The sequence below is a fragment of the Terrapene carolina genome, unplaced genomic scaffold (assembly GCF_002925995.2).
Source record: "Terrapene carolina triunguis isolate 2854851 unplaced genomic scaffold, T_m_triunguis-2.0 Scaffold19799, whole genome shotgun sequence".
Taxonomy (NCBI): domain Eukaryota; kingdom Metazoa; phylum Chordata; order Testudines; family Emydidae; genus Terrapene; species Terrapene triunguis.
Genome location: NW_020684150.1, coordinates 6086 through 20483, shown reverse-complemented (window position 1 = coordinate 20483; position 14398 = coordinate 6086). Strand labels below are relative to the sequence as shown.

Here is a 14398-nt window from a genome sequence, read left to right as displayed (position 1 = left end):
AGCCTCAGAGAACAGTATTCAACCTACCTATGCTTTAGGATAGCCCCGCTATATCACAGGTTCCTGGCACTTTGAAAATTTGGTAATTACAGTGAAAGAGTTTATTTTAAATATAAATAATTGAACAGATTGCTGAAAACCAGCTGAGAAAGTTTACCCTTGGAAGCTTTCCTTTCTCTTTAAAACTAGCTGTCATTATTCTTGATCTAGTTAAGGATTCTCTTCCTCTCCTATATTAAGATTAAGGGATGGGCTAATTTATATCATTTATCTCTGGAAATCTAGTACTTGTTTGCCTCTCAATAGCTTTGGGTTGAATTCAATGCTAATGATAGTAAAATGCTCATAGTACTAGTCTACATAAGTATTTCCAATCTGAAATCTCTCCAGAAGAAGGAATGTCAGCTGTATCAAAACATTTGGTTGTGAGATGGGGATAGATAATTATTAGAGAACACCACATTAATTTTCACTTGTGATCTAGAATTTGAAGTATTACCTCTAGAGAGAAAAGTTTGGCGCAGTTACATCCTGTGCCAGTCTCAGTCCCTGGTTGGGTGATTTCATAGCATGTGCCATGCATAACAGACATTTATCACATCATAACTTCACTAGCTAATTTGCGAAAAGTGTCAATCTTTGCTGAAGATCAGTCCCAGGAATGGACTTGTATGGTGTGGCATGGCTGGAATAGATTGTGTTGGCGGAGCAGTACAGGGGAAGTTTACACAGGGTATAACTGCCCTGTACCTGCTTTCAGACAGTGTTTAGTACTTTACTTTCAAGAGCACTGAATTCCATTCTGCTCAACTGTAGCTCATCACAAAATGCACCACTTATTTGATATCCATATCTTTCTTTGTCACAAAGAAAATGAAATTATGATTTGATATTGAGAAATATTTTTCCGCTCTACTCTGTGCTGGTTCGGCCTCAACTGGAGTACTGTGTCCAGTTCTGGGCACCACATTTCAAGAAAGATGTGGAGAAATTGGAGAGGGTCCAGAGAAGAGCAACAAGAATGATTAAAGGTCTTGAGAACATGACCTATGAAGGAAGGTATGTCCACACTGCAATCAGAGGTATGACTGGAGCTCAGGCGGGCGTACATGTTCTATCTTTAATCGAGCTAGTTTGTCTATTGATAGAAGTAAGGATGTGGCAGCATGGGCTGTACAAACCCACCCAGAACCCTGGATATATACTCCACATTGCTAGCCTGCACCAGTGCCCATGCCCCAGCTGGGTAACTTTGTTATCTGACCCAAACGGGAGCAAAAGTTTCCACAATGTCAGGGTATTTCCATACACCTGTGATGGGACAGATAGGCCCCACACTGGCAATGAAAGGGTTAATGAGAACCTATGGACCGAGTTGTCCCCACTCCACTACACCAACAGCAAATGTCAGGCATGGAGAGAGGAGCTAAAGGAAACTTAGCTAAACTCAGGGCTGCCCAGGAAGAAGAGCAGAACTCCACTTCTCCAGAGAGAAGCCTGGTTGCAGATCAGAATCTGAGCCGGCTTGCTGGCCTGACAAGCTCCTGTTAGAAGGGACAACCTGTTAGAAGGGACAACCAGCTCCTGGGAGATCAGCAGAAGCAAGAACTGTTTGCAGACAAGCCTTGAATAGAAAGGCTGGGTCCCACATAAATTTTTCATTGGACAACTCTGTTTTGAGTTGTGTTTTTTGTTGTTGTTTTGTTGTTCCTGATTCCTTTGGAAGGGGTAGGACTCAAGTGAGCCGTGGCAAGCAAAAGCTACTTTGTACCTCGTAGACATAGCAACATATCGTCAGAGACCTGTAGCTAGATGAATCTTACCCTGAAGGGCCACAAGGGGGCACTACAGAGGCAGTGCATGCAGAACAAACTTGGGGGAGAATGCAGGCACAGATCTAGCACCGGAGGAAGGGAAGCGGTCAGGACATTTTTTTAAAAAATCAACACTCTCGGAAGAGACTCCCCAGCAGTATGCACGTGGAGCAACTACTGAAATCAACGGTGGAGCAGAACACCCAGCAACACCAGCAGCAACAGTGACTCTTACAGCAACTGGCCACTCAGGTCATTGGGTGGAGCATGGGGCTGCTGCTCTATCTGGGCATTTACCTTGTTGCCATCCATCCCTCTCTGCTGGAGAAGCTAGACCATCAGCAACTGATCTGAAACTTAGCTGCTCAGCAGCAACAGCAACAAAGGCTGGTTCAACAGGGTGTGACCTCACTGCAGCCTCTCACAATGGTCAGGCTTCCGCCATGGGTCTGGTGGACACGGACCTGGCCTTGGCCCTGGTACCAGTCAATTCATGAAGATGGGGCCTGAAGATGATCCAGTGACTTTTCTTGAAAATTTTCAATGGGTGGCAATGGCATCACGGTGGCCGCCGGAGCACTGAGCACTCTTACCAGTAACCTACTTGACCAGGGCAGAACTACAGGCTGCCTATTGTGGGCTAGACCCAGTGACAGCATGAGATTATGCCTCCGATAGCAAGGTTTAAGTCTGTGGCAAGGTGGCCATATTAAACTCATTGGATATCTCTGGGGGCCTGATCCTGCATGATGGCACAGAAACTACAGTGTTGGTGGTGCAGGGTGGATGTGGGAGCTTGCGGGGCAGGGGACCGATAACAAGGTCCTGAGGGGCGGGCGGAGAGCACACTCCCGCAGAACCTGCTCAGGGAAAAACTGAGAGGCGGGTGATAAGGCTGCCTGCACCTCCTGGAGTACACGCTGGGAAGTATGAGGGGTGGAGAGCCCCTTGCGCTGGCCAAGCGCCAGGGGATCCACCCAATCCCCCCGGTCATAGTCTAGAAGGTCTCCAATTCTGGTGATTCCTGCCCGGACCAACCTCTGGGACTCTGCCACCTGCAAACCAAGTTGGGGATTGTGTAGCAGGGCCTCTGTGAGGAGATCTGCCGGTGGCTGCCACAGACCTGGTCACCGAAACCAGCTTTCAGGTCTGGAGGAGATCCTGGTAGAAGTCTTGTGGAAGACCCATCGGAGATAAAAGAGCTACCCATCATATTGGAGCCCTCAGATGTGGTGAAGGAAGGTGTGCACCAACGTGCTCCATGCTGAACTACCTGCACCATAAAGGAGTCTCTGCAGGGCCTGGAGGCAGAGGAGATGGACCTGACTGCAAAGGCAGAACGGGCTCTGTCCTTCCTTCTCCATATGAAGACTCAACCCACCACCAGGGATACAGAGCAGTCCTGGCCAAAAAATCTCTGGAGCTAACCTCTGGAGCCAGGCCAGGATATCCCAGGCTGGGCTCAGGACGTTGAGCTGGTGCCAGAGCCTGGAGAGTACCGGCTGATTGAGCACCAGTGCCCTCCCCCACAGGGAAAGGCACTGGAGCAGTCCTGTCCACCTCCTCAGCCACTCAGCCACTCTGTCCTTCAAATCTTGCTAGTTCTCCAGCAGAGAGGGATGGATGGCAACAAGGTAAATGCCCAGATAGAGCAGCAGCCCCATGCTCCACCCAATGACCTGAAGCACGGGTGGGAGGAAACTTGCTACCATCCGTCCCCGACCACCAGGCCAGAGCTCTTGACCCAGTTGACTGCAGTGGAGGAGGCCAACCTACGATAGGTCACCCAGGTCCTGGACTACGAGAAGTATGTCATCAGCATACGCTGACAGGACCACTCGCAACTCTGGCTCACGGAGCACCCACCCTGTTAACCTCCTACAGAAGAGACGGAGGAAGGGCTCAATGGCCAGAGTGTACAGCTGGCCTGACAGTGGACATCCTTGACACACCCTTCGCCCGAAGCTGACAGGTTCGGTCAGAGTCCAGTTGAGTCTGACCAAGCACTCCACAGAGTGCTTACAGGATCTGGAGAAAACCCACAAACTGGGGCCTGAAGCCGAATCCCCTTAGAGTCCCCTGGAGATAACCATGTTCCTCCCTGTCAACCGCCTTCTCCTGGTTAAGGGACAGGAGGGCGAACGACAGACCATCCCTACACCCGCGCTCGAGGAGGTCCCGGACCAGATAAAGATTGTCGAAGATAGGATGGCCCGGTGTAGGTCTGGTCGGGATGGACCACATCCGCCAGCACGGACCCTAGCCACAGCAAGATGGCCTTCATTGTGACCTTGTAGTCCATGCTGAGGAGCGAGATGGGATGCCAATTCCGAAGGTCATGGAGGTCCCCCTTCTTTGGTAGCAAGATGAGTACAGTTTGCCTGCATAACAGGAGAGGCACCCCACTTCCTAAGGACTCAGCCCAGATGATGGCAAGGTCCGGACTGAGGACATCCCAGAACACATGGTAGAATTCCACGGTCAGCCCGTCCATACCCAGAGATTTATTAGTGGGCATCTGATGGAGGGCTTCTGAGAACTCGGTCAGAGTGAGAGGCTGCTCCAGCCAGTCCTGGTCACCTGGGCTCCATCCCAGAGCACCCTACAGGCATCAGTATGGGTTAGACCAGGGAGAAGAGTCTGGAATAGAAGGTCTTGGCCCTCACATGCATCTCCACCAGATCCGTGAAGGGGTGCCATCCTCTGCCAAAAGGCAGGTGACATGCTTCTTAGCCCCCTTCTTTTTCTCCAGGGCATAGAAGAAGTGGGAGCCGCAATCCATCTCCTAAAGGAAATGAATGTGGGATCGAACAAAGGCACCTCGAGCCCAATGGTCTTCGAGGACCCCGGGGAACCAACAGCTGAGCCAGTGCTTTGTACACTTAAACACCAATTAATTCCCCTCCCAGGGTGGACCTGACAGGGTCTAATTAGTGGATTAGAATGGGCTGGGAGAGGACTAATGAGTAAATTGGCTCATTAACGCAGGAGATAGAAAAAGGCACAGGAAGGCAGTGCAGGGGAGAGAAAGGCAGACTAGCAGAGCCAAAACCAGGAAGGATCTCTGAGTAGAGAGATCCCTTCCCTCTCCTCTCCTCAGAGAACTGAGGAGAAACTGAAACTGTAAATAATTGTGGTGCATGGATCAGTAAGGGGATAGGAAGAGCAAATGCAAATAAACTGCACTGGGGTGTTTGACAACTTAAGGTCCCTAAGCTGGGGAAGGCCTATCTGTAGCTCATGTGAACCTTCTGTTAGGTGGAGTTAGCAGCAACAAGGGCCAGGTTCAATATCTGAGGTAGAGAGCAGCTGAGAAGTGCATAGTCAGGTTCCAAGGCAGAGTCAGTACAAGGGTGAGAGTCCAAGTCACATTTTGGGGGCCAAGTCACAAGGTGAAGTCCCAATCAAGCTGAGATCGGAGCAGGGAGAAGTCATGGCAGCTACAGAGAATCCATGCTGTTCCCTGGACACTTCCTGGAATGCCCTTTAGATTTATATAGGATGGGGAGCCAATCAGGAGTCATGGGGCTGCCGTCTGTCAGACCCATGAAGGTGGGACTTCTCATGGTCTGTGTTCACAGCAGGTCATGGGCAGTGGCTGGCAGGATACTACAACCAGTTTGTACCAGGGTTTTCATCTATTGTGCCCTTTCTCAACAATCTGCTCAAGAACAGCAGCCTGAGAAAGATCCATTGGACGGAAACCTGTGAGAAGGTCTTTCAGTCACAAAAGGCTCACCTCTGTAGGGAGCCCATTTTATACAGCCTGGACTTCACCAAGAAATTCCTCCTACACACTGATGCTTCTGAAGCTGGATGGGGGCTCTCTTCTCCCAAGTGGTTGATAGTGAGGAACATCCCATTCTGAGTTGCAAATTGTTCCCAAGAGAGGCCTACTCCATTATAGAAAAAGAGGACTTAGCTGTGAAATGGGCCATGAAGGCACTCCAATATTACCTTCTTGGCAATTAATTCACCCTGGTCATGGACCATGCACCTCTATGATGATTCCATGCCATGAAGAACATCAACCCCCAACTCACGGTGATACCGCTCTCTCCAGACCTTCTCCATCTGTGTCCAGCATAGGACTGGGTTACTCACTGAAATGCAGACTTTTTCTCTCAGTAGAGGGGAGCTGCAGGGCAAAGCAGTGCCCTAAGTAAGATCCTTTTTCTGAGGCAAATAGGCCTGGCAATGAGAAGGTTAATGAAAGCCATTGGATCCACCTCACTATACTTCAGCAAATGTCGGGCATGGGGAGGGAGGACTGGAAATGTTGCTCGGAAAGCAGAGGGGAAGTTTTTTGGGCAGAGTGATGGGTTGAAAGAGGCTTGGAACTGTGAACAAAGAAAATACCTCCTGTTGTTTGATTCCTGCTGTCTTCAGAGTAACAGGACTTTGTGTATATTCTTTGTAAACTAACAAGATTGCATCAAAGAAATACTTTACTCCATATCAGTTTCTCCTAATGGAAACAACCTACAAGATCCCGAATATCCAATTAGGTCAAAAAGCAGTAACAATACTTACAGAAGGGAGGCTTTGCATGTACATTATAGATGCTGGGGCATTTTGTGGTTTTTCTGGTACAAATTTACATCCAGCTTCATACAGCTTTGTCTGTTGATCATATTTACATTCTCTTGTTGTGCAGCTGTTTCCTGTGCAGCTTTGGACTATATATTTACCAGTGACATCAGCCGAACTTCTGAAGGAAGGTTAGATAGAAAGAGGCATAGCTAACAAGCCACATATAATCAACAAATAATAATCTGTTATTTATTATTTGAATCATGGTAGGCCCAAAACCTCCAAACATGATTAGCATTAGTTAGACACCATGGACAGTGGGTGAACCACGGACTTGGGGAGGCTAGTCCCCCGGCCGCCACATCCCTTCTGCCTGGGGCCCTGCCCCTCCTGCTCACCTTCCCCACTGGAGCCCAGAGGCCTCCCCCCCCCCAATTCCCGGAGTGCCGAATGGGCAGGCAGCATGGCCCAGCCCCCATCCCCAGAGCAGCAGGCAGGCAGGCGGGCGGGCAGGCTGCTGACCGTGGCCCCCAGCGCGGTGGGCGGGCAACACGCCCCACCCCCACCGAAGCACCAGGTGTGTGGGCGGCACGAGCACTGGCTCCAGCTGCCCCGAGTCCCTGGCTGCAGGCCGGCCCCCCACTAGCCCCAGCCTGGGACAAGGGCCTTGGAGCCCTCCCAAGAGTGGGAGGTCTGGAGGCTCCCACCCAAGGTGGAGGCAGAAGCAGCCCCTGCTGGTGTCACAGGTTCCCCACCCAGGGCAGGTGGAGGGACGCAGGCTCCCCACAGCTGCCCGCGCAATTCTCCTCAACCCAGCTCCGGTCAGGGTGCGGGGCTTCAGAGCCACAGCTTGGCCATTATAAGAGCCGGGTGGGCAACTGTGGGCAGGTGGAGGGTCCCTGGTTCCTCTTAGCTGCCTGCGCGGCTCTTATCATGGCCAGGCTGCAACTCTGAGGGCCCCTCCCCCGGCTGGAGCCGGGTCGGGGAGAGCTGTGCGGGAAGCTGTAGGGAGCTGGCGCGGAGTCACAGACCCTCCTCCTGCCCCGGGCAGCGGAGACATGGTTCGGGGGCTGCTCTCAGCGTCCCCACCCCTCACCCGCACCCCGGGCAGGTGGAGGTTCTGCCACGGCTTCCCACAGCTGCCCGGGCTCCCCAGCTGGACTCAATGCTGGCCTGGCCAGGGGGTGGGGTTTGAGGGGGGAAGAGGAGGGGAAGGTGTGGGGTCCAGCCAGGCCCATCCCCTTCAAAAAGTGGGAGGGCTATGGCCCCCGGGGCCCTCCTGGTTCCGGCGCCACTGGCCCAAAGCCCTGGCCACATGAGAAGGAAGAGCCACAGCAGAGCGCAGCCAGAAGCAGGAGGGGGTCTAGGGGAGAAGTGTGGGTGGGGCCACGCAGGCAGTTTGGGTAAGCTTAGCTTCCCCTGCCTTTGATACCCACTGCCCATGTTAGACACCATCTCTGCTCCAAAGACTGTACAATCTAATTTACACCATCTATGAGAAGAATAACAGTGCAAGTGCCTCCACTAGTCCATCAATATGCCTCAATCCAGACATGAAGGACCCTCTCCTGAGGTGAACGGGTACTACATTCTCCATGCCCATTCAATCACTGTCTCTGGGACAGAGTTCTAGGGCTAGAGCTGACCCAACACTCTGATCACCAAGGTACTAGCTATTCCCCCTGGAGTGAACTTAACTGGGAGATGGGTGCTCAATGGCTTAATTAGACACAGGGCTGATGTGCTAATGAGAACAATCAACCCATCAGCTGGGAGCAGTTAAGAGGCAGGAAGGAAGTGCAAGAGGGAGGCTGCCAGGAGATACAGGGGCACATGAGGAGGAGATATTTCCCTCTGCCACCCCAGAGAGTGGGCTATGGGGAAGTTTATGTACACTCGTATGTTGCTGCCCAAGGCTGTACTGATGAACTGGTGGAAGGGACCTAATAAATAACACACTCATGCTTATAAACCTGGAAAGTGTCCAGCCGGTTTGCGGTGTTTGAAAGGGCGGAGCAGGGAGCCCTGTCACAGTCTCTTTCAGTGGTGACTGCCAATTAGAGTGCCAACTGCAGTACAGAAGTTTGGTGATGTTGATACTTGTCCATTAGGAATTGGACTGAAAACACCAATTCATTTCACAGTGGTCAACAAGTGACTGGCAGATGGTAATGAGTTTTAGGCACTACCAAACTGGTTTCAGTTCAGATCAGTGCCTGAGAGGTGAAAAGTTCTGTATTTCAAACCCACTGAGATATCCAGTCTCACTCTGTTTTTTGTTTCTCATTAACAGAGTTGAACATTAAAAAAAAACCACACTTAAATATGCAGAATCTAGAGAATATTATCATAAGATAGTAATAGCGCTAAAACAGGGCAATAATGGGGTGTGTACTTTGACCATGTCCCTTTTTAATATTTAAATAACACTAAACATGAACTAGTAAGAATGTTTTGGAACTTCCAGGATCTCCCCTCTACCCCCGAGGAACTTGAGAAAACATTCTTATTTACTACATGCTAACTGCTATTTGATAAAGCCAGGGTAAATCAGAATGTAGAGAACGGGAACTCAAATATGTAATTCGATCTAAATTAAAAGCTCATTTAGTGGTAAAATGTGATGCATTACAAAATGATAGTGATAATTAAATTAGACTGGTCTGTAGACCGCAATATTGTTAGTTAAACATTATTGTGTAAGCTTCTTTTTTAATCCTATGAACAACAACTTGCCAAGACTCTTCGCACAGGGCTCAAAGTACAAACTGAACACAGATAACCAGTATGTGACAAGTATCATTGAGATATTTAACATTTCATCAGCTGAAGATAAAATATAAAACATTGGTACCTAGTTGCTTCAACAGTTTCTTTTCCAGAGTTTACAGACAAATAGAAAGGTGCATAGTTATTAAATTCATCAAATACTCCCCAACGAAGATGGGCCCATTCATGGACAAAAACTTTAGCTGTGGAAGAGCAGGAGCATATGTGAATTCTAAATACAACACTTTACAGTTTACTTTATATTTCCATAGATCATTTAAACAAATTTAGGCCCAATCCTACAATCGTCTCTGCTTGGACATACCCCTGTGCCCACACAGGACTCACTGTGGGATCCAGCTTGAAACCCAAATAGATCACTGTGTTCAGTTTAACCCTCCCAGAATATTAACAGACCTAAAGTAAAGATCTGTTTCCATACAGTAGCTTCTGACTATTCCAGGTATCAGCAAGGTTTCTCGGGTTACACATGTCTTTTAAAATCATAATTCTTGGCTCTTATATAACACAAAGGAAAAGGTGTATATTAGAAAACCACAGCGAATTTAGTTTAACTTCAGTTCAGGGTAAAACTAAGGATTACGTAGATAGTTGAAGGCAGATAAAGTGTAAAATGTTAGACAACCAGAATACTTTTGCAGAAAACCAAACTATCTCACCAAGACAATCTAATCCCTTTCTTGCAGGTGTTGGTAAAGCCATTGACATGGAGAATGTATATCATGTTGTCTAACTAAAGTTTTCAACTAAAGATGGGCCAAGGAAGCAGAGCTCAGATCAGATTAAGTTTAAATCATAATTCAAGGTTTGAGTTCAATGCTTCCCCCGGCTAGAATTTGGGTTTGTATTTGACTTAACTAGAATCCAATTAATTATTCTAAGGAGATTTTTGTCCCAAACTGTCAGAAATCTGATGAGAAAGACAGTTCTTGTGAGATTTCCAACATTTTAGGCCAACAAACCTCTAAATTTTTGATCCAAGCTAATGCAGGTTTGTCTTGGATTTGAATCCAAATAAACTTGCACATTTACCAGGGTTCAGATTTGAGGGACTGGATTTTACCTAGCTCTATTTTAAAAGAAACACATAAATGATTGATTCTAACTTGTGTATGGAACAGAGATAAATAAATTGGACAGTATATAGGTTAAATGGGCATAGGAGAAAGTCATTGTTAATGACAGCAGGTTACGCTGCACAAAACTGAAAGGTCTCTATTGGGGCTTTTTTATTTGCTTATTAATGGCCTCGCATAGGCAATGCCCATGCAGTCAAAAAACGTGCTGTTGAAATCAAAATGGGAAAATTGTTAATTCCTTGTGAATGTACACTTACAAGAAGGGTAGTTGGGCAAATGTGACTTTCAGAAGTTCCAATAAAAACCTTCACATCCTCAGAGCAGGATCCGCTCATGAGAGTTTGGTCTATTCTAGAATCCTCTGGTACTGGTTTTACCTGCATGTTCACCAGGATACACCCACTGCAACTCTCAGATTAGTTTACTACACTGTAACGTTAGGATATAGATTATTTCCAAGTCAAAGCAATGATTTACGAGGAAAAACAACCTTCATTTACTGTAAAATTATTAGCCAGAATTTTCAAGAAACTGGTAATTTTAGGTGCCCCCATTTCTGAGTGTTCAACTTAAGACTCATCCAGGGAGCCTGATGTTCAACAGTTTGTGAAAAAACAGGCTCTTTTAAAGTTTCGCAGGTTGGGCAACCAAACCTGAGGCATCCCAAATCACTAGTCACTTTGGAAAATCTTGGCCATTGGTTAAATGGGCATAGGAGAAAGTCATTGTTAATGACAGCAGGTTACGCTGCACAAGAAAGCAGAAAATTAAGGTCCAATAGATGGTGCTACCTCGTGATCCATAGATGTTATGCAAAGCGTCATTTAACAGGAAGTTGGGAGTGAAATGAATGTATCGTCCCTTTTCCCCACATCCTCCATATTGCAGCGTGTAGGGATCGTCTCCGTACTTCAAGAAAGGATTAGCCACGATAACATCTGCCTGAAAATAAAATAGCCCTTGTTTAAAAAGCAGCAGGAAATGAGGGTGTCAGATGATTCTGTTGAATGGGATCATCCTGCAGCTTTTACTCACGGAACACTCCCATCGATTGTTTCCCTGGGTAAGGATTGCAGGACTGGGCACTAGAGGGCAATACAAATTCTAAAAATAGCAATTTATATTCCCTCGTTATTGGAAAAACTTAGGGCTTGTCTACACAATGGGGTAACATGTACTACTGGGGAGGGGGGATTTTTAAAGTGCAGCACTTTGTTAAAGTGGATCAGGGAACATTTAGTGCACACCAGCAGGGTCTACAACGATCAATTAATGAGCAACACGCTAATGTATTTTAGAAATCATACCTCCATAGTGTGCATTACTCCACCTTGTAGACAAGACCCTATGTCTTAAGCGTATGAACACAACAAATACTTTTGATTTGTAAGGGTGCTCTAAATCTTACCTTATCATATGACTCTGTTTTTACACTTAAATACTCAGGTTTTGGCAGCCAATGCAGAGGAATTATAATTTTTACGGCCTTGAAAAAAAATCTCTGTTTTGTAGCATTGAACAAGTAAGTAGAAGCCTCTTTGACCATGGCCTAGTAGGGAAAGAAAAGAAAAGTTTTATGAATAAAAAATTGAACGGTAGAGGCAATGAGTAGTTGAGCCTTGCCAGGAAACAAGGGTACATAAAGTAACACTAAGTATGTGAAGGCATAGAAAGAAACCAACCTTGACCAAGGGAAGGGCTGAGACAGATTATTTCTCTCATGGAGCAAGGAGAGACCAAATTGTAACTCTGAAAGACTCTGGAATGCTCCTAGGACAGTGTAATTATACACCGTCCCTTTCTCAGGGCTTATGATAAAAATCACAATCTATCCCTTAAAATAAAACCTGAAAGAGATCCTTCCAAAAAGGGTCAGCTCCAGGCACCAGCGAACAAAGCAGGTGCTTGGGGCGGCCAATGGGAAGGGGCGACACATCCACGTCTTTGGCGGCAATTCGGCGGCGGGTCCCTCAGTCCCTTTCGGAGTGAAGGACCCGCCGTTGAATTTTGCCGAGGAATGAAGCGGCGTGGTTGAGGTGCCGCCAAAGTCCCTCCGATCATGGCTTTTATTTATTTATTTAGTTTCCCTTTGCCGCTTGTGGCAGCAAAAAAGCCTGAGCCGGCCCTGCTTCAAAACATGAAATTTCCTCAAAAAAGTTACATGGGCTTGAGGTGAAGGATGGTTCAGTCCTGGACCAGTCCTTTTCATTAATCTGTAAAGTGTACTGTGGTCAGGGCTGGCTCCAGGCACCAGCGCTGCAAGCAGGTGCTCGGGGCGGCCAATGGAAAGGGGCGGCACGTCCGGCTCTTTGGCGGCAATTCGGCGGCGGGTCCCTCAGTCCCTCTCGGAGGGAAGGACCGGTGGCGGAATTGCCGCCGAAGAATGAAGATACCGGCTTTTTTTTTTTTCCCCGCCCCTTGGAGCCGGCCCTGGAGTGTGGCAAGACGAACCCAAATTCCCATGGCAAAGCACCCTGTTCTTATAGTCCTTTTTCTCTGTTGAAGTCTATGGATTTTGCTGTGTCAGTTTATGACCTGTTACTCCTTAATCGGTAGTATCTTTTGATGTAAACATTCCAATACACCTCTGAGAGGGTCATTCTGTCCTGGTTTCGATTTAATCAATTGTCCTGTCCTTAGGGGTGCCAACCTCCACCTCAGGGTCATCAATCTGCCCTTCCTTAATTATGGATGCGCATTGATGGTTCTCTGGTGTCCTGAAGTCTCTTCACTCCTTCTTTGATCATCTGGCTATAACAGTGGCCTTCATATCTTATCTTTTCCTGATGCATACATTCCTCATTCACATAAACAATCTTTTACAGAGACCTTCAAAGGTATACAGCGTTTTTATGTTGAGCAAGAAAAGGCAGTCTGTCAGATGCATTTCTACCAATGTCCCAGAGAGTCATTCCTTTCTGCTATTCAAAAAGGGTGGCTGGCAGGATGAAATCAAATCATACATTAATTCTCATAGTAAAATTATAAAATCCTGCTCCTACATAAGAACACAGTGAATAACTGCAAGGACGGGGACAAGGAGGGATAAAAGCAAATGGCAAACATTGTAATGGAGGTGCAGTATTTGGCAATTAAATATCCATGTTCTGGAGATTCTCTAGTCTAAGGTGCTCATGTTTTGGAAAGAAGTAATTAAGAAGGAGGTGATACATAGAATCAGCCTGACCCTGAGCCATAATATTCCTGTTAAACTTCAAGAGATGAGTATACTCATTTCATTAACAGCAGCACTTGAATAAAAATTCAGGCTTAGAACAAATTTAGTAACCATAGATTGATCTAGTTTCCATGAAATAAAAAAAAAAATCACAACACTTGACATTAATGGGGGCTGGAACTGGTCTTTTAAGATTACTGCTAATCTAGAGGTAGAAATAACCTGGAAGTCTGAATATCACTGAATGACAAATATACAAATGTTCTTACCCGTATGTTTCTAATGATATTGTGATCTTCTGGTAACTCAGGGTTAATTGCAATAACAATATCCTCATAGCCACCATTTTTCAGCTGTACCATAGAAACTCTCACGACAGGTACTAGAAATAAAAGAACCAAGCTCTTAAACACCCTCATTGTCCCGTTCCCCACAATTTTCTGTTATAAAAATGATGGCACAGCAGCGCTATTTATACAATTGCTTATTTACACAGAAGCAGGGCCGTCCTTAGCCATAGGGAGCACCCCTCTCTCCACCCTCCCCTCCAGCAGGGCTTGGTTGGGTAAAGCTGCTCCGGGTGGGGCTGGCTGGCTGCATGCTGAGGAAGTGGAACTGAAAGTGACTCACTTCCTCGGCAGCCAGCCTAAGCAACAGGGGCTGGATTGGAATGCTCACACACTGCTGGCTGGGCTGGGGATAGGGTGATCAGATAGCATGTGTGAAAAATCAGGACAGGGGTTGGCTCCTATTACCCCCCACCCCCTGTCCTGATTTTTCACACTTGCTGTCTGGTCACCTTAGGTGGTGGTAATTGGTGCCTATATTAGACAAAGCCCCAAATATTGGGACTGGCCCTATAAAACCAGGACATCTGGTTACCCTAGCTGGGGAGGGCGTCTTTCCCCCTGGCTGGCAGCGATCCATCTCATCCGGGGGGGAGCTGCGCAAGGCAGGATGAGCTGCTGTGGCTCCGTGGGTGCCCTGTCCCTGAGATCAGATGC

The 14398-nt window shown here is 47.3% G+C and overlaps 1 protein-coding gene across 1 annotated transcript; it reads right to left on the bottom strand.

The window, feature by feature from the left end:
• Window positions 1-3590: 3590 nt before the first annotated feature.
• Window positions 3591-13776, bottom strand: LOC113408596 (calcium-activated chloride channel regulator family member 3-like; the record flags this gene model as incomplete). Its single annotated transcript, XM_026661931.2, has 7 exons — window positions 3591-3692; window positions 4481-4599; window positions 6348-6525; window positions 9202-9319; window positions 11008-11158; window positions 11625-11765; window positions 13664-13776. Coding segments are annotated over 7 exons (922 nt in total), but the record flags the coding sequence as incomplete, so codon positions are not given.
• Window positions 13777-14398: the final 622 nt, after the last annotated feature.